At 22.1% G+C, this 22332-nt stretch overlaps 2 protein-coding genes, 1 long non-coding RNA gene and 1 other non-coding gene across 4 annotated transcripts; 3 read left to right on the top strand and 1 right to left on the bottom strand.

The window, feature by feature from the left end:
* Positions 1 to 1313: 1313 nt before the first annotated feature.
* Positions 1314 to 3379, bottom strand: LOC128954935 (steroid 17-alpha-hydroxylase/17,20 lyase-like). The gene is made up of 5 exons (XM_054300552.1): positions 3059 to 3379; positions 2794 to 2970; positions 2442 to 2703; positions 1779 to 2353; positions 1314 to 1701 (listed from the first exon to the last, which is right to left on the bottom strand). Exons 1-5 carry the CDS (start codon positions 3204 to 3206, stop codon positions 1334 to 1336), a joined length of 1530 nt encoding a protein of 509 aa, XP_054156527.1. The 5' UTR covers positions 3207 to 3379; the 3' UTR covers positions 1314 to 1333.
* Positions 3380 to 7997: 4618 nt separating this feature from the next.
* LOC128956209 (V-type proton ATPase subunit H-like) lies at positions 7998 to 11081 on the top strand. Its single transcript, XM_054301897.1, has 7 exons — positions 7998 to 8589; positions 8684 to 8791; positions 9027 to 9317; positions 9625 to 9693; positions 9786 to 10129; positions 10397 to 10510; positions 10836 to 11081. Exons 1-7 carry the CDS (start codon positions 8140 to 8142, stop codon positions 10900 to 10902), a joined length of 1443 nt encoding a protein of 480 aa, XP_054157872.1. The 5' UTR covers positions 7998 to 8139; the 3' UTR covers positions 10903 to 11081.
* LOC128956457 (small nucleolar RNA SNORD57) lies at positions 8853 to 8929 on the top strand. Its single transcript, XR_008484520.1, has one exon. It is a non-coding gene; the product is annotated as a small nucleolar RNA SNORD57 (small nucleolar RNA).
* Positions 11082 to 14460: 3379 nt separating the features above from the next.
* Positions 14461 to 17569, top strand: LOC128955435 (uncharacterized). The gene is made up of 3 exons (XR_008484496.1): positions 14461 to 14544; positions 15110 to 15354; positions 17430 to 17569. It is a non-coding gene; the product is annotated as an uncharacterized LOC128955435 (long non-coding RNA).
* Positions 17570 to 22332: the final 4763 nt, after the last annotated feature.

Consider the following 22332-nt stretch of genomic DNA (forward strand, 5'->3'; position numbering starts at 1 on the left):
CAGTGACCGACAAAATAAAGGGAGAAATAACCGTTTTTATGGCATTTACTAAACAAAACAAAAATGTGAGATTAAATAAAGTTATTTAATAGAAATATTCATTGGGAAAAAAATGTATATAAATATATATATATATATATATATATATATAATTTGAAAAATTGATGTGAACTGGCTCAAACAACCAAATTAATATGTATGTGTTTTATAGATTTATATAATTATTAATAATATACTAAATTTACAAGTTGTATCCAATCATTTATATACACAACTACAGTACATACCGGTGCGTATACAACAACAACAAAAAACATATATTAATTATATATTTTGTAAGTGTATTTGTATCACTTTGTAATTATTGAATAATTTTAATTAATAATGATTTATTTTAAAAATAATTTATCTAATATTTAATTATATTATTAAAAGTTTAATTTATTACATAAATGTTATTAATTAATGTTTTTTAAGAAAAATATTATTGTTAAGGTAATTAATAAACATATAATATATATATCTTATTTAAAATATTTTTATTAATTAATAATACATTATTATTATAAAAAACAAAATATCTTGTATTATGAATAATATATATATAGATAATATATCAAGATGATTTATTATTTTAGTAATATTTATATGGTCATATTTATTAGTCTATGTTTATAATAAGATAAAATATTATAGCTTATTATATAAATATCATAGAAATAATTTGATAAATAACCTAGCTTAAACTATATCGTATAAATAAGGTATAATGTCATAATTATGTGTACATCCTATTAATAATGGTTTGTTTTGTAAGTTGAAACTAAGTTATAAAATGATATCATATGAATTAAATATAATGTATTTAATTTAATCAATCATAACATTTATGTTAAAAAAAATAATTACTGAGCTATTTTTGTGCCAATAAAATTATTGTTATTATTTTTACTTATAATAAATATAACAATTTTTGTTAATTATATATTTAATGTACACAAATAAGAAGACATGAATAAAAATGTAAACAATTTTTAAATATTATAGTAAATAATTTTAAATTTAGACGTAAAATATTTTCTATTTCTAAATTTTCAAGTTTATTATCATTGATAATTTATCAATATCAATGAGTAAATTAATCAATTGTTTTTATTTATATTAATATTAATATATAAAGATTATACATTACATACATATTCATTTTTACATATAATGTTATAACAACAACAAAAAAATACAAAATTAATATGTCTTAATCAATCTTAAGTAAAATTATTTGTAAAATGTAAAAATATATTTTTAATATTATATAATAATAATAAATGTAATTTTATTTGTCATGTTTTTTGAGCGCAATTTTATAGGGTTTTGGTGTACAAAACAAAACCACTTGATCCGGGTTTGGCTTTAGATCAGCAGTTTCTGGACCGGCAGGCAGTATGATATCATAATCATTAGTTGATTGCATAAACTGGACTAATATGAGAAACAGTTCGTTTAGGGCCAGTCGGTCGCCCAAACATTTGCGTCGGCCGACACCAAATGGTATGTAGGCTTGCGGTCGGGTAGACACATATCGGCCGTTTTCCATGAATCGTTCGGGTCTGAACACAAGCGGGTCTGACCAGTACTTTGGATCAGTCAGTATAGAGTATTGGTGTACAATCACTGTTGTCTGAGCCGGTATCGACAATCCATCTGAAAATATAATTATTTAAAATAATGTATTTTATCTAAAATTGATATTTTTATATAAAGATATTTAAAACGCTAACCGATCTCAGTGTTAGCCATTGTTTTATGGGGAACACCTAACGGATTGGCGCATCTGAAGCGCAACGTTTCCGATATAAAGGCATTAATGTAATGGCATTCATCAATGTCCTCCTGAATGGCAACTTTATGGCCTATTTTTTGGTTAATTTCATCTCGTATTTGTTGCTGAACATCGGGATAGTTGGCCAGTAGTATAAGCATCCAGTGAAACGAAAATTGGGTGTCATCGGTGGCCGTTACAAATATGTCCCACATGGCCAGTGCTATATTCTGGTCAGTCAAATATGGGGCCGACTCTTTGTTGCTATCGATAGCCTCTAATTTTGCTGCGATCATAGCGTCACAAAAATCGCGGATCCCTTTCCTATTGTCATAGGTTTGGATGTGTTCATCCAATTTGTCGGCAATAAGTTTCTTATAATCGTTGATCACTCCATGAAATTTCTGGACATATCTATACAATGGTAACCGTAATATCGGTACAAACTCGATGAGTGCCAACTTATCGCCCAATTGAAAGAACCGGTCAGTTATCTCATGAAGTCGTTGATACTCCTGGTCTTTGGATGTAAATCTAGTATTTAATAAAAAAATTTAATTTTGTATATTATTTAATTTATATTAAATTTTTTCAGTTATTATAAATTATTTACTATACATACATTTTACCAAAAGCTATGGATAGTACCACACAATAGAAGATAATTTCAATACAATCTTTTGGGTCAAATGGTTGGCCAACCGATTCATTGATTATACTATCTTTGACGGTGTTGTCTACCACTTGGCTAATGGTTTGAGCTAATTGTTGAGTTGACGCATATTTACGGACAGCCAACTTGAAGACAGTCCTTAATGAGTGCCAATTTTCACTGTAATCGCAAAATATAATATCGTTTGCATTGTCACTACATATGAAACTACCTGTGCGGCTCAACACAAATTAATATATATTATTTTTTTTAAAACTATAATCAAAACATAATACTAAATTATTATTTGATTCGCACCGACCTATCAATGATATTTGTCGACCTGAAAAACAGCTTTTACTAAACAAGTCTTTTGCAATTTTCAGATCAAATATAATAACATAGGGATCGCTTCCCATATAAAATGTATAAATCGGTCCATACTTTTTACGAATTTCTTGAAAACTTTCCAATGGATGCAATTTATGTCCTCTAAATACTATATATATGTTAAGTAATGTAAATCAATAAAAATAAACAGCAATTTTTTTGAGAAAAAAATAGTATTACAGTATAGTATGACTTACATAAAATGTTTCCAATTAATGGCAAAGGTATCGGACCTTTAGGGTACAGGAAATAGCGTTTATAAAAACAGAATATTCTGTATGTTATATAACTGAGCAAAAAAGTTAATCCAATAGTAATAGTAGTAAATAGTATCGATTCAGGCATTTTTTGGTTTCTTGGATTACATTTATATGACTTTCCTATTAATTATAGCAATCCTTTAACTCTATTCCTCTCTCTCTTTCTCTTTCATATCATTAATAGTAATCAATAACTATTTTTATTTTATATACAGCATATGGTATATATAAACTTTTATATCAATAATTACTACATTAACTAAAACTTTTATTGACAAATTGATATTAAATCAAATAAATGCATAATATTTACCGCTAATGAAGTTTTTTACCGAAAACTTTTTTTTCGCAACTGAAGGCCTTTTACCAAACTATTTGCTAATCAATTATATCGAAAATAATTGTAATAAAATTTTTGTTTATTTTTAAAATAAAAATAAAACAATAATCAAAATATATTTGGTTTTTACCACAACTCACACAACTTGTGAAACAACGCCTATTTTTGTCTATTTTTAAATATAGTCAAAATAATATGGTTTAAAATTTTAACCTTGATTTTGATTATTATTATTATTAGCAATGCTAATTTAGCATTATCATTATTTTATATATATGATTATTATTGTTGTATTATTAATTATTTGTATTAGCAATTACGATTTTGCAATTTTCTAATTAAATTATTTTTATTTTAAATGCTAATCAATTTGAATAATAATGCAATTCAATCAACAAAAAACACGACAATTTTATTTAGAATTTAATGTGAATACTAAATACTGTATTATATATTTAAACATTTTGAAAAAATAATAATATATTAATAATATAATAAATATTAATAATAATTTAGTAAAAAGTACTAAACAATATAAATAGTAATATAAATGTAAAGTATATTTAAAAGTAAAAATTTAAAAAGTTTTCTTCGAATAAATGACTCTTTTATTTTATTATTGTATAATTTCGTTGTAAATCCATTTAATAATTCATATATTTATATATAAAAGGGTTTTTCACTATTTAATTCAATTGTTTAGTAAAACTAATTTCTAATTTTACTTATGATTTACTGGAGACAACTTATATTTTATTTATTTATAAATAAATATAATATTTATATTCAAAACGACTAAAATAACTATTTTTAAAAACACCAGTTTCTGGAACCCATGAAAATATTTACATAAATATATGACATTAGAATCTTTATGTTTAATCAAATGCATGATTAGGTGATTATCGTCTAAATTTTTAGTCATAACTATTTGTGTAAAATAATATTTTTAAAAATTATATCATAAGTATATAATTAAATATAATTTTTAACTAATGAATGTAGGATTAAAATAAAACTATGATTCACTAATCAATTAAAAACCTTCAGTTATGAGATTTATAATTGATTACATAATTATAGTACTATTAGGTGTATCAATGATTTAATAATAATAATAACTAAACTTAACTTCTATGGAAATAAAACTTTTTTGTTGTTGTTTTGACTGTATATTCATTAATAACATTATCGTTAGTACAGGTATGTGTCGCCACTAACATAAAAATATTTTTATTGAAGCATTATCTTTGAATATCTCTTAATAGGTTAGGTTTTTCAAACAAAATTAAAACAATATAAATGAATAAAATTTATTTTTTAAAAATTAGAAATATATAATTTAATTAATATCATCAAAATTCAAATCTCAGATTTATTTAATAAATTTAATTATATATTATATATGAATTTTTATAATTCACAAAAATATAATTTGATAATTCATTTAACTTACTTAAAGATATTCTCATTAATATCAATGCTAATAATAACCAATAAATAAAACAATAAATATCTATAAAAACACTTCTTTTTCCTGTCTTTAAGACTAACTTTTAATATTTACGTCAAAATCGATGCAAACAAATTGATGCTTTAAAAAAGTCACTGTAATTCAAAGGTAATATAAACCACGCTTTTAATACAATACAAGCCTTCAAAATAACAAAATTCTGGAAAAGGCATAAAACAAATATCGATTTAAACAATACAGAAAGCAAAGGTTCGCAACACACACACATACATACATACACACACACACACACATACATATACACACACACACAYACATACATACATACATATATACAGAAACTATTGGTTTAATACCAGTATATTAAGAATAGGCATACTATACAACTCTGGATAATAGGAAAGCCAACAATAAAATTAGAGTCAAAATGAATGACAGATTCCTATTATTATTATTATTATTACAGCTATAGATGTTGTGTTAGAGAGAGAATAGATAGCAAACAAAACGTGAGGCAAAAACAACAAAAAATAAAGTCTACATAAGCTATATGTGAAGCTATTGAATGAAAAATAAAATAAAATCGAAATATAAATAGTGGAGAACTTTTAGTGAGTTATATATTAATAGTATGGCATAAATAAACAACAAAAATATAGTATAGTATATACTGTAAGTATATAAACAAAATAAAAGTTTGGGTAAAATTCTAATAAAAATAAAAGAGTAGTCAATGTATAGGAAAATAGTGTGAAACTTACAAAAACAAAATATCAATACAAAAGAAAAATTTCTTTTACTTTATTTTCGTCAACTCTTTTATACTCTCAATCTTTCAAACATTATAGTGTGACTGCATTTTAATACTTTATATATTGCATACATGTATATAAATATAAAATAAATATATGTTTAATATGTGTATATTATTATTATTATTATTAGAGAGAGAGAGAGAGAGAGAGAGAGAGAGAGAGAGAGAGAGAGAGAGAGAGAGAGAGAGAGAGATGAGTTTTACGAGGAGTTTGCGTTCAAATTAGATATAGAAAAATAAAACATTGAGTGATGTAAATGAATAAAAAATAAAAAGCACAAGAATTTCATGTTAGAAACAAAGAATAATAATAATAATAATAATAATAATAATAATAATAATAATAATAATAATAATAATAATAATGTGTAGAAAATTTATTTTGTATATCAAAAAATAAAAATCAAGTCTTATAACGCATATATTATAGATTGCAATAAAAACAAAATTCAAAACTAATAACAAAAAAAGTCTAATAATAAAAAACAAAAAATAAATGAAAAAAGCTTTTAATGCTATRTATATTAAAAATTATAAGCACTGGCAGAATATAAGGCATTTTTCATAAAGGTTTGTATGAAAATGTTTGATCAAAATTGTATTAATATATTATATAATGAATATATAACATTAAATACCGTATATTTTATTTATTGTTAATACAGTAGATGTTTGGTTACATAACACAAATGATAATAAATAAAAAATAATAATATATAAGATAAGCGATAGAAACGGGTTTCGTGTTTGAGGTCTACAAACAATAAGGTTTTGCATATATCGAGACAAAACAAACAACAAAAAAATAATAGTAATAATAATAATTACACACAAATAGAGAGAAATATATAAATTATAGCCTAAAATGAAAAATAAAAACTATTAAAAAATAAATAAATATAATAATAAACAAAAATACTGTGAATAGTATTAATAAAGTAATAACAAAATAAAAGTCTAACAAAAATATTTATTTTTTTTATTATTAATTTTCAAAACGTATGGCAACTGAATACACAGTATATGCAACAAAAATAATAATAATTGAAAACAAAAATTTTTCAAAAAACAAAATCACAAACTAAGCATTGATTTGAGTTATAGTGAATGAAAAATAAAATCTAAATCTAAAAGAAAAATATTTTGGCGAAAAATAAAATTTATATAACGAAACCTATTTTTGAAAAGCACTGAATTGTCTATTAATATATATATAACTATTACTACATTGAATAGCATTAAAATTATAAAAAAAACAACAAAAATTTTATGTATAAAAATAAAAATATATATATAATTACATAACTATTGTAGTTATTCTACAGTATTAGTATTACCGTATAAATTATAATTAATATATTAAAGTCAAGCAAAAGTATAACCGAACCAAAACCAAACCAAAGAATAGATTAAGAAAAATTCCAATTATTTAAAAAAAAACCAAACCGTTATTTAGTTAATAGGATTAAACAGTGAATATAATATGAAAATTAATGTAATATTTTTTCTAATATACATTGACAAAAATACATTGACATTATATATTAAAACTAAAATTAATTACATTTTTTTATTATAATAATTTTGTATAATTCTATAATAATAATAATTTTGTAAAATTGTTTAATGAATAATCAAAAACAATAACAAAAGACTAAGCATTTTAGTAATATTTGCAATAAATCAAAAATTAATATAATAATGGAAACCGAAACATAAAAACCGAACCGTTTTCGAGATTTTCAACTCTAGTTATCATTGAATAGATAATAATATGTTCGAAAATTTTTCATCAAAGTATAATAATCACCAATTGTTAGGGTTTGTAATGATTCAAAAGGGATGGAAGTTCCCTAATAAAATCCTTTCAATTTTCCCGGAAAATATGAAAAATACTTTATTTTTTTCTTCCTATTTCATTAGAAGGAAAAAATAAAATTTTTATTATTATTACAATAAATAATACCAAAACTTAAAATATTTTGAATAAGATTTAATTGAAATATTTACTCAATTATTTTAAATCAAGAAATTTATTTATATTATTTACTAATACTTATCAAAATAGAGTTTAAAATAACATTTGTTTTTTAGACAATATATAATAAATTGTGTTGATTAGGGTTTGATAGGTGATTTCACATGGAAATATATTCCCTGGGAATTCCTAGAGAGCATCATAGGGAACATTACAAACCCTACCAATAATAGTGTACAATAATAGTAGAGAGAGAGAGACGTAATTGATTGTTAGATACGACTAATAATATCATRTATTTAATGGGCGTTATTGTAATGTGTGTTCACTGTATTGATAACAACAAAACAATACAATTGATTGATTGAATTGAATTGACCACTGATTTCGGTAATCAAATCAAACAAAAAATATGACCAATTTATCGGCAAAATTGGATTCAATGATATCCATCGATGAAATTGAAAAGACTGGTGTATTGGCCGCGACTTCATTGTTGCATAAGAGGGCTCAAGACATACGACAACAACGAGTCAATTGGCAGTCGTATCTGAAGTCGCAGATGATGTCACAGGAAGACTACCAATTCATAACCCAATTGGAGTCGTCGACCGCTGCCGACCAACGAAACCAATTGCTCGGTCAGTACGGACCGCAATGCGCCACAACATTCAATGCACTGTTGGGTCACATATCCAAAGATCAGACCATCCAATACATACTCTGTCTGATCGATGACTTGATATTAGATGACAGATCCAGAGTCGAGATATTCAAAGAATACTCGAAGAAGAAGAAGGAGAGCGTCTGGAATACATTCCTCAATCTATTGAACAGAAACGACACGTTTATCCAGAATATGGTTGGGATGTCATGTCTTTGTCATCTTTTGTTGTTTTTATTAATAATTTTTATTTATCTTTTTTGTCACCATTTTATGTCACATATATATATAGACTGCTCTAATCATAGCAAAGATCGCCTGTTGGACAACCAGTGAACCGATTGAAGGATCGGATCTGAATCTGTATCTAACATGGCTTAGGGATCAATTGAAGTTATCAGTAAGCAATTGATTGTTATTTTTATTAACAATAATATTTATGGTATAATGATTATCACTTATCTTAATGATGACTGTTTTTGTGATCCTGATTGTTGTCACTGAGGGCTAATTACAACTGATTTAATGAGTCTGAAAGATAACTATTTTTGCAAATAATTATTTATGTATTATTTTTATGAATATTTTATTATTAGTTAAAAACTATTATTTTAATGATTTATTTGTATTTATAGGGCAATGAATATCTGCAATCTATCGCCCGTTCTTTGCAAATGATGCTACAGAATGACCGCTATCGGGATGTGTTTGTCTCGATGGACGGCATCACTACCATTGTGTCGGTATTGTCTGGTAGAGTCAACTTTCAAATACAATATCAGCTATGCTTTTGTCTATGGATATTAACATTTAACGAGCCATTGGCCACCAAAATGAATAAATACAATATCATACCAGTGCTCGCAGATATACTGTCCGAAGCGGTCAAAGAGAAAGTGACCCGAATGACTCTGGCCACATTCAGGGTTAGTTATCTATTTGAGYTTTTTTATTATAATTTAATTTATTTATTATTATTAATGATTTATGATATATATAAATGAAACTAATTTTACTATTATAAATTATTATATAATTATTGGTATATTTTCCACATATGATATCTGCAATGATGACACTTAATAATAGCCTATGTATACAATGCGGCATTTATTAACTGATTTAATGAGTCTGAGCATTGATTGAATTTTTGGATTATTTTTTAATTAAATAACAAATTTATTATTTTTAGATATTTATTAACTATTTGTATATTTTATTTTTATATAATAGAATTTGATCGAAAAGCCTATCGATACAGATATATCCAGAGATAACGCCATAACTATGGTTCAGTGCAAGGTTGGTGACGACACATACCAGTGCTCAATAAAAAACTATTTTAAATAAATAAATTGTTAACATATGATTGCTTTTTGTTTTCATTCAATCAGGTACTGAAACAATTGGAAATATTGCAACAGTCGGGCCAAAAGTTTGACGACCCGGACATCAAAGACGATATCGACTTTTTAACTGAACGTCTATTGGCCTCAGTCCAGGACTTGTCCTCTTTTGACGAATACGCTACCGAAGTCAAGTCAGGCCGACTCGAGTGGTCACCCGTGCATTCGAGTGAAAAGTTTTGGCGCGAAAACGCCGGTCGACTCAATGAAAAGAACTACGAGTTGCTGAAGATTTTGGTACGACTTCTTGAGACCAGCAAAGATCCACTGGTGCTGTCGGTAGCGGCACATGATTTGGGTGAATACGTCCGTCACTACGCCAGAGGCAAAGTGTATGTTTTGAAAGCAAAATATTTTATTTTGAAATTCAAATTTATATACTCTATATATATAATCAATAATATTGCCATAATTATGATGTTATTTGAAAATTGCATGTTTTAGTTGAAGGTTTTATTTGTTTAGTGAGGTCTTAACTATAATTTTATTTTCAATCCCCCACACATTCATCATTTAAAATTATGCCTATAATATACAGTATATATATATATATAGTAACTATAATTTAAATTTCACAATAATTTTTTTTCTACAAATAGTGTGACTGAAAATTTAGGCGGTAAACACCTAGTGATGCAATTACTTACTCATGAAGATCCTAATGTCAGATATGAAGCACTTCTATGCGTTCAGAAGCTGATGGTTCAGAAATGGTTAGTTTTTTTTAAAACAATTATTGTGACATATGTTATATTTATTTGTAATACATGTAATATAAATTATAAGTGTTAGCCATGAACTTACGGTAATGATAAATGTCATATATTTAAACAATATTGAATACTTATCGTAAATGAATCACTATCTTAATGATGACTGCTTTTTGTGATACCTGATTGTTACTGAGGGTTAATTACTACTGATTTAATGAGTCTGAATTGGATAACTATTTTAAAAATATTATTATGTTTATTCAAATTTGTCAAATATCTATATTTGTAATTATATTATATATATTTATTTTTATAACAATTAAAGGGAGTATTTGGGTAAACAACTGGAGAAGGATACGGGACGTAGTAAAGAGCTATCGAGTAAGGCATAGGTAGTACAGACCCATCATTGGCTCATAATATTCAACAAACTCAACACATATAATGATAATAATAATAATATATAATTGATTAGTAAATTTATTAAAGAGTGTCTAATATTATTATAATTCCCGAGTATTTAATGTGATTTCTAAATATTATTGTTTATAAAGACTTTTTTAATATATATTTTATTAGTTAAATATTTTTGATTTATTTAGAGATTTTTCATATATTATTTACTGTATATTCAAGATATAAAAAAATCAGTTACATTTGATTTATATTTATTGTTAAGATTATTATATTTTATAAAGATTTAAATAGATTATTGTATTGTAATTCTGGAAATATATATATAAATATTGATCTATAAATAAAATTATTGATTATTTATTGATTGAGTTATTGATTTTTAACTACATGTTAACGGAAACCCAAAATGTGTTTAATATACCGGTATAAACTAAAATTTTGACTATATATAAAAATTTAATATAAATATAGATAAAAATTAATTTAAATAATAATTTAATTATGGAAATGAATGTGAGATGAAACATGTTTTATTTGTAAACATTGATATTGGTTGAGTTGAATATATAAAATGTTTTTTTAAATAAAAATAAGCACAGCTATTCTAGCACATGGAGGTTAGGTTAGGTTAGGTTCTATATTTCCATTAATTATATTAGATATTCAAATGTTATAAAAATATTTTTTTTAACTTTCACATGTTTTTGGAATTTTTTAATAATTATAAAATAGAAGATTAGTATAAACTATTATTTGAAAAATTATTATTAAATATAACTGTCCAAGATAAATTTTTTTATCATATTTATATTATTATTAAATATTTTGTTCTATAAATAAAATATATTATTTACTGATTCTAATTTGCTAGCTTATGTAGATTTTTTTTTAAATAATAAAAATAATTTTTGCTGTAAAATTTACATTGAATATTTTAAAAATTATTTTATATGTTAAATGTTATAAAATTATATACATATATACTCTATTATATACTGTATATAATAATAATAATTAATAATTATAATAGTTTATTTTTTTATTTAATATCATATATACTGTATAATAGAATATACAGGTATATAGACTTATAGAAATTATATAATGAACTTTTATAAATTAATATACCTTTATATATAACTATGTTTTATTTTAAAATCTTTTTATTTTTAATTATATTTTTTAGTATGTATTGAATAACTGCATAATTAAAACATTTATTTAAAAATTTAACTTTAATTTGATGTTATTTACAAAAAAAAATCATATACAGTATTTGTGATATACAAAAATAAATAAATAGTTAAATTATAATAATAATAATATAAATAATTCAATACTTGATTGATATATGATATTCTGATAAACATTTTACACTTAAATACATATACTATATGGTTTTAAGTTACCCCGTTGTTAGCATGGTTATTTTTAGAAATTATTTACGTATTGACTAGATAAATTTAGTTATATTTACACACACTATTTCAAGTATAATATTTTAATGGTTTTATAGATCAATGTAATTATTATATTGAAATATATTTGCCTTTAAATAATATATATATATATATCTGTTAGCTATCGCATGACTTTCTTTGTATATAATTAGTTACCGTCTTTATGTCTATTAATTAAATTAAATGTTATTATTATTTTTTATTTTTATTGTAAACTATCTTTATTCTACAAATTAAGAGCTTAATTAAAAATTTACAATACATTAAACTATAAGATCCAGCTTATGTTTAAAAATTATAATTACTTTTATATTTAAACCTGAAATATTTATTTATAATATCATAAAATAATTTTTGATATATTATAATACTAGTGACATACTGACAATATTGACAATATATTACCTGAAAATTAAGCTTCAATTTCATTAATTTTCCAAACAGTGAGAGTTTAATGACTTATATTTATTTTGTTTATTTATTGCCATTAGTCTATTGAGAGGCTAACTGTGAAAATAAAACTATTATTAACAATGAATAACATTTTTTGATAGATTATACTAAAATATTAGCTAATGGTATTAAATTAATGGTAAGAATCATTATTAATGTTTAATACATTTACGTCTATTCAATGGGATTCACATGACTTTTTAGTTAATTTTGTTTTAATATTTATTAATAAAAAGCATAATATAATGGCATATACTGTACTGAATTTCAAACATAATGAATAGTAGTTTATTAAGTAAACTTTATTAATAAAATATAATAATAATAAGTGTACTATAAGTGTGAGTAGAAAATTAAAAACAAACAATTGTTTAATTTATGAATTTTTTTCTATTTTTCAAAAACAATGCAAATCATAATATAAAAATGTATTAAATACAAGATTAATATAAAACATACTCTAATAATGAATTGTAATATTAATATAACGAATATGTCACTGGATATAAATAGATGTATGTATTAATTACACCATTAAAAAAACATTGCAATATTAATCATCAATGATTATTATGTGAAATATTATAGTATAGAGAATTCATGGATAAAACTAATAAAATGTGAAATACTGTACTATTTTTATACACTATATTTTTTTGTTTAATAAATAAACAATAAATGTTGTCTTAAGTTACTTTTGATAATTATATGATTTGTTATCTATTAAAACACTGATTGATTGTATAATACTAATTATTGTGGTATAATAAATATTGTAGTATTTATTATTATTATATTAATTGTAATGTTAAATTGCTCATATATCATCACAAAATATATAATATATTATTTATCTAAAACAATTAAGTATTACATGATAATTAAACCTATTTAGTTAGTTGACAAATTTTATAATTGTTTTGAAAAATAGTATAAAAGTAATGTACATTTAATTGATAGTTGTATTTGGCATTTCATATGTCCAGAAAATTGAAACAAATACTTTAACAAACAATAAAATCTAATTAATTTAACTTTTTAATTAGCTTTGACTTTTAAATTGTTTTTTTCGTATACAATATAAAACAATTTTATTATGTTATAGCACAATAAATTATTAATATTTTAAAAACACATTGTATATAAGAAAATCATAAATAAAATAAATATTAAATTTATATAACTTATATAATGATATAATGTAAAAGTTTACTTTCAAAAAATTTAATAAATATGATCCTAAAACAGCACACTTGAGACTATTCACATGTTTGTTATTTTGTTTATCACATTAAAATGTTTATAACTTTTATAACTTATATTTATTTGTAATATTATTCATATTAATCATAAAACAAGATATGATTACAAAATGAATAACAATTTACTTAATTTTAATTCCACTTTATTTTGCGTTTTTTTAATTTTTCCATAAAATATATTCATTTTAATAAAGAAATAAAATTATTTTTACGAAAAGTTAAATCTTTTTTACTATGAGTTTAGAAATTTTTAATACACTATAAGTGTGTTGATATTTACTTAAATTTTGTTAATATTTAAATCACATTTAATAAGAACAGTATATATATATTTAAAATTAATTTGTGAAATAACTTTTTAATAATAACTTTGAGTTTACATATATTATTAGTTTAGACAAACTGTATCATTAAATACATACACAAACACATGCATAAAGTGGTAAGTTTTTTAATTAATTTGTTTGAATTTGTGTTTTTCATACTAATATTTAATGATATCCTAATGTTATAATTTAATTTGATTTTCATTAGAAATTGTTTTTGTATTTTTATTAAAAACACGCCGTGTATTAATTTTAATTTATCAACTATAATATTACTGTATTACGTAACTATAATTTATTTATTTATATATACGATATAAAATTGATAAAACAAATATGCAATTTGTTTGCATAGACAGTGACAACTTTGAGATTATTTTTATTTTTTATTTTGTCTCCCAATACTTGTTTATCTGTTTATTAGTTTAATTAGACGAGGTTTCAAATTAATTACACATTAATTGATAAATAATTTTTAAATATATTTTCTATGTTTATGTGATTTATTTGATTTTAAAAAAATAAAATCAACTATAATTTTTACCGATAAATTCAGTTTAAAATATAAATAATTGTATGCTTTAATAAGTTATAAGGTATATAAAAATTTATGAAAATATTATTTAAATTAAAATATTATATTAATAATTAACTTATTAATTTATTTTTGTATTTTTCCAGAGAATTATTAATACAAAACAAAAATTAATAAATGCTTAAATAAATGGCAACTAATTTTTAAGTGTGATTACAACAACATTTTTAATTACATCAACAAATGTTTTTATTTAGATTTTAAACTGTTTTTATTAATTTTTTATAAAAAAATATTATTCACCGTTTATAACCAAATTATAGTTTGGTGTTATGAATTGTCATAATCATCAAATTCATTGGCAAACATCATCATTATTAACATTAGACAGGTATGTGTTAGTCCATAAAACATAAGTTTTTATATATTTATATATGAGATCTATATGTATGCGCGCACATACACCTATTTACTACCGACATCACCGTTATTTCACTGACTCACTAACTCATTCAATTCAATTATATAGAGTTATATACCTATATAATGGTGTAACCGTATAAAACTACCCGGTTATATGTGAGGAACAGTATTCTTAAAAATTAAAACGCTCACATAAGTTATATATATATATATTATCTATATATATATATAAATTTCTATAACCACACATAAAGTGAATCCAAAAAAAAAGTTTTTAATACCAGTACTGATTCCACGTAACATAAGTCATACCATTTGGGATTATTTTATTTTATCATTATATAAGTTACCATAAAAATAGTTTTCATTTTATACTACTTACTCATCAATCAGACCAACAATATATTTGGAAAATTTTTCTAAAAATCTTATATTTTTAAAAGGTTTGTGTGTTTTATTAAAATTAAATAAAAATATTTTATCTGAGAATTTTTATAATAATAGTATTAATAAATGATTAGTAGATTTATTTATCTTTTATTATATTTTTTGAAAAATAAATTACTCTTCTTTAAATATACTTTACTTATTTTTTTTAATTTAAAAAGTTTTAATGTTAGTAAATTTCACATTGATTTAAAAATATAATTGTATAAATATTTTTTTTGTGTATATACTAACATAAATTCAATTTAGTGTGTGTATTAGATATTTCAATATATATATAAAGTATATAGAATAACGTTATTAAAATTTTCAGTTAACTAGACTTTATCCAAGTTATTTAGTTATGGATAAACTTGTTGATTATAAGCTTTATATTTAGATATATATCAATTTTCTAGTTTTTTAGTTAATATAAAAACTCTTATTGTAGTTTAAATAACAATAAAATCAAAATCTTTGTATATATAAATATATATATTCTGATATTTTCGTAGATAAACTAAAATATTGCTTAAAGTAAATGTTGACTTCAGTTAAAAAAGGTCTTCCTATTGAAATCACCTTTTTTTACTTAAAATATAGTAAGAGAGAGAGAGAGAGAGAGAGAGAGAGAGAGAGAGAGAGAGAGAGAGAGAGAGAAAGAGAAATAATAAGATTTTTTCATAAAAACTTATTTTTATTGTTGGATAAGATGAGAGGCGTACAAATGCATTGTCGCATGAAATAACTTTCAATGGTATCGGTTGTCTATATATAACTAAACTCAATATAATATGATACCCAATCTCCTGATTATATAGCTTCCACCTCCTATTAGGTAATTATCAATATATTTCTATAAATATATTTCTATACAATATAACTAATAGACTAACCATGTTATATGCTTATTGTTGGTTCAATTACTTTAGTATTTTTTTTTTGTTGGTTGAATCAGTCAATCTCTACTCTTGCACTGATAACCATCTATTTGTGAGACAATACACAAGAGATAGTACAGTACTGTATAGTACAGTATAGTAATAAGTTAAGTTCACAACGTTTTACACAAAAACGTTTTAAGAAAAAGTATTAAATTGTTTTCAAACTTAACAACAACAACAACAACAACACAAATATAAATCATTTTTCTTATTTTGAGAATTCATATTTGTCTTTGTGTGTGAATCCTATATATATAAACACAAATAATATATATATTTATATTATTAATAAAATAAAAAAAATAGTTGTCTTTTATCGTCTCCAACGATAAAGTTAGTTTTTTCTCTATCTCTCTCTCTCTCTCTCTCTCTCTCTCTCTCTCTCTCTCTCTCTCTCTCTCTCTCACTCTCGCTATGCTTTAAGCGATAAATCAAATTCACGACCTTTTCAATCATCAAACTTACATATCGTGAGCTTACATATGCTTTACTCTCAAATATTCTGTATATTGAATTTATAAACACATTGTCAGTATAAATATAAATATATATATATATATACAGAATATTCTTAACAGCATTTGTTTTGTCACTTAAAATGTCTTGAATATAACAACATTTATTTATCACAATTTATTAACAAACAAAAATTTTTATTCAAATTTATCTACAGTTTGCATATAATTCATTGCATATATTCAACGGAATCGTTATCTTTTAAATACTTTCAAAAACTTGAATTACGACTAATTAGTAAAATAAGAAAACGTTTTAAATAGTGTGTCAACTAATATATATATATATATATAATATAATGTCAAATATGAATCAAATGGCAACAAACGTTATATTAATAATAATATTATCAAATGTATGTCTGGATGTATTGGCCAATCCATTGGCCAATTGGGCCATTTTTGACGACACTGACCTACGCCAACAGCTTCTACCCTATCGGCGGGATCAGAGGCTACAGTCGGATAAATCGATGATCGAGTCGTTGGTCAGATCGCGACAGAATCAGTTACGAGCAGCCGATAGGATACGGTTTCGTCGAAACGGTTTGGATTCGGGCGATGGCGGCGCCGATAAAATGGATTTAGAGACAGCTATTAAGCTCAGGGAGAAACTGATGCGGGCATCCGATGGCATTAGATTTAAAAAACGTGATGTTGATTATGCCAAAAATGCTATCTAATATAAAATGGTATATACAGTCTAAATAAATATATATATATATATATATATATATATATATATGTTAAATAAATAAATAAATTTTCTTATTGTATATATTAATATTTATTTTATAATTTTTCATATCATTTTTTATATTGTTTTTATTTTTTGTTTTTATTGTATTGAAATTTATTTGTTTCTACAGTATATGTATTATTTTGTTATTTTATTTTTAAAAAAATATATAATAAATGGTTTAAAGATTGTATTTAAACGATATCACACCAATAGGTTTGTTATTATTATTAATTATTTGTACAATAATTATAAATTATTATCATTAGCTATAGACAAACTTTAGTATACTTTGTTGAGTAATGAATAAATAAAATAAAATCATATCTAAATAAATCTAAACCAAAAATTTATTTATTTTTATTATTTATAAATATGTGATATAATATATAATAAAACTAAAATAAATAAGTTTGTTACACAAAAATGTTTAATTTTTTTATATTTAAATGTATATAAAATATTAATTATGAGTGATGTTATGATAATTAATGAAAATAAATTGTTTTAGTAAATATTATATTATTCAGTAGATTTGCATAATGTTATTGAACTTTCAAAAATTAAAACAAATTTATTAAATATTTATTAACAGTAAAATTTTTATCACAAATATGCTGTTTAGTATTTATTGTTAGATTTAATTGTTTGTTTCGTCCAATTAATAAATACAAGATTAACCAATGGTTAACCATTAAATCCGGGTTCAATGTGTCTTTAATTGATATTATTATTATTATTGTTTTCAATAGTGTATTATAGTTTTGATTGGATAGTACATCTTAAATCAATTAAAACCCATATAAATTTATATTAAAATTTTCATAAAACACAATATATGTGTACAGTATATATAAATAATTTACAAAACAAATTTAAGTCTATATACTCTATATAATTATAAATCTTATATACAGTTAGTTATACAACAATATAGTGTAGAAAATTAAATTTATATTTAATTAAAATAATTTTAGACGTCAATACATGGGGCTTATCAGTTGCATCGCATATTGTCTTAGCAATAAATTTAATTTTCATTAACACACAAACATTTTTACTATCTTTTTATATACAGTATATACTAGCGTTAAAAGTTTCAAATAATTAAACAACAAAAAATCCTATTGCTAATTATTATACTATTCAATAGATTAACAAATACTGAAATTGCTATAAAAATAAAACAATAATTAATTAATTATTATATATATATATAAATACCGGTAACAATCAATAAAAAAGGAATTAAATTTAATGAATAATTTTATTTATTTTTTTATAAAAGAAATAATACTTTACTAAATAATGACAACAGATTCTAATAAATATTTGTCGTTAATTAGTGTTCATTAATTAATGATGAAATTGATTATAAAATATACTATAATTATCATTTCATTGATAAATATTATTTGTTTATTTGTTTTGAATACTGTATAAAATTTAATATTAAAAAATACAAAAAAATATGAATTATATAATAGGAGTAAAAATAAATAGTAACATTTTTTATATTATTTGCAAACATAATAAATAAATAAATATTATTTTTAAGATTAGTAATTTTATAACAATTATAATAAAGTTTAGATTATATTAATAGAAATTTTAACAAAACAACCAATAGATTTAGTTAACAACAAGATTTTGGTTTATTTTTATCAAATAATTTTTTTTATTAAAAGTTATAATATATTAATTAATTCAATGTGTATATGTGTGTGTAATACATACTATGAATGTATGATTTTTATGTGTATAATATACACTATATATATAAATTATATATATATACTGTATATATGCTATATTATTATCTGTTTTAGTCATTTTATATTCAAATATCTTTAGTTTTTTTAATGAATTACAAATTAAAATAGTCAAACAAACAAATTTCTATAAATAAGTAAACATTTATTGTATACAAAATTTTTTGACATTAAATGTAAAGTAATGTCAGACCAAATGAAAAAAACTCTTGTAATTTAAAGGCCAATCACTGAGACTTAACGGATCACAACTTTAATTAACTCTTTTTTATAGCAATGTTGTCGTTATTGTTAATGTTTTTATCTTTGGTGGCTATGGTGTGGTAGTAGTAATGATGATGTCATACATTTATTATTGATAACAACAAACTTACTAAATATAAAGTTAGAGGTAAATGTATTCAATAGTTAAATTAACTAAATTTTATTTTAATAATGCATAAAAACTATATACTATATATTACAAATAATGTATAAAATTCAAATTAGTTTATTCTACATAATTATATTTAATAAATAATTTTGAATTTATGCATATTTTACTAACTTGTAAGTAAATAATTAATTATTTTTAAAAAATTAGTTTATATCTATATAGATATCCTCTAAACATTAAAATATTTTTAAAAAGTATTTCTATAATCTCTTAAACATTATGTGAGATAAWTTGGATATATACTGTACTACTGTACTCTAAAGTGTAATTTAAATACATAAATAATTTACAGTTAGCTAAACATATGTCAATTTTATATTAAATATATGTAAATATAATTCAATTATATAAGTTATATAAAGTATTTGTTAAAAAAAGTCACATACCTAGCAAATTAAAACAAATATTCAATATAAATACAACTATTAATATAAATAAAGTACAAAACTATTATAAAAGTAAATTTTAATATGTATGATAATTAGATAAAAATTTTTATTATTTAATGATAAATATGCTACTGTGACAACTACTTAAAAATTGTCAAATATACTATAAAATAATTTGTTTAAATGTTTTAAAATTACTTTTGGTATTATTGTAATACTGTGTGTTGCTTAAAAAATTTCTCTGTAAGTTTAACAACATTTTTTTAAAAAATACAATTACTATTCATATTTAGACTTTAATGTTTTTAAAACTATGTTTAATAATGTTATATTATATAATCTATATAACCAAAATATATACTTTATATAATGAAATAATACCATTAAGTATCTCTTAAGCTAAACAATTTTAAAGTTTAATTTAAGATTTAAAAAAATACTAAAAATCTTAAGCTAATCACAGTCTAGATTACGTGAATTCTTTAAAACATAAATCATATTATTTATATTTTTTGAATTATTATATAATATATATTTTTCAATTTAAAAATACTCTTATCAGAGAAAAAAGCAAATCCAAATACATTAAATAAACTTAACGTTTAATATTTACAACAATATTAAAATCACAAAACATATTGAGAAAAATATATTCACAATTCATTGATAAAACATACATATAATGTATTTATTGTTTATTATTCATTGGTTTATCTCTTATTTGACTGTTTTTTAAAAATCAATAGAAATCCCACACTTGACATACATATGTAAATCAGTACTACATTACGTATGTGTACTATACTCTACACTAACAGTACGTATGTTTTGGCATTTATTTTGAAGGTATTGTAATTTATATTATAAACACTTTTATGTGTTTAATCTTTAGCAACATTTTTACATAATAAATGTGTTACCTTTATATATATATATATATATATATTAAATATATAATAAATAAAATTTCTTTAATATTAGAAATATTTGATAGATAATTGTGTAAATATTTTGTTTTGTTTATCTATAGGCATATGAAATGCTATCAATTGAATACAGTCACCAATTAATTGAATTTATATAATATATATCATATATATAAATATTTTTTTCATAGAATATTCTTTATTAAATTACAATATTATTATTATTCTATGATATATCAAATATATATTATTTTTTGCTCTATTCGTTGATATAATGAATTATTTCTCTTAGAAATCAAATAAACTCTAATTTAAATGTCTAATAAAAATTCAATTTATTTTATTTCATGTGATATTTAGTATATTATATTGTAATGTAAATTAGGTTTTTTAAAAAAAAATTAAAATACGATATACAAAGTGAAGAAAGAAATTAATTAAATGTCCAAAAATAAGTTTAGTAATGAATATAAAAAAAAATTGTATCAAACAGTGTCAAGACATACATTTTATATACTAATTTAATTTTCAATTGATAAACACGGAGTTAATTATATTAAAATAAAACTAAGGGGCAAAATTTAGAGTAGGAGCTGTGTATACCCCCTCTATAGGATATTAGTTTAACTAAAACTATACACTGTCTATGTTATACAGTATAACATATACATAGAAAGCAAGCAATAGTAGTCAAGTAATAGTAAATTAGTGTTACCTAACGTTACCTAACCTGGTGTACGCCCCGCAACCTAACCTAAATTTTAATGGTATTACACCATAATTAATAATTTCTAAATAA

Source organism: Oppia nitens, unplaced genomic scaffold (assembly GCF_028296485.1).
Source record: "Oppia nitens isolate AA-2021 unplaced genomic scaffold, nextdenovo-longstitch-racon4-pilon3 scaffold2_pilon_pilon_pilon, whole genome shotgun sequence".
In the NCBI taxonomy this organism is placed as follows: domain Eukaryota; kingdom Metazoa; phylum Arthropoda; class Arachnida; order Sarcoptiformes; family Oppiidae; genus Oppia; species Oppia nitens.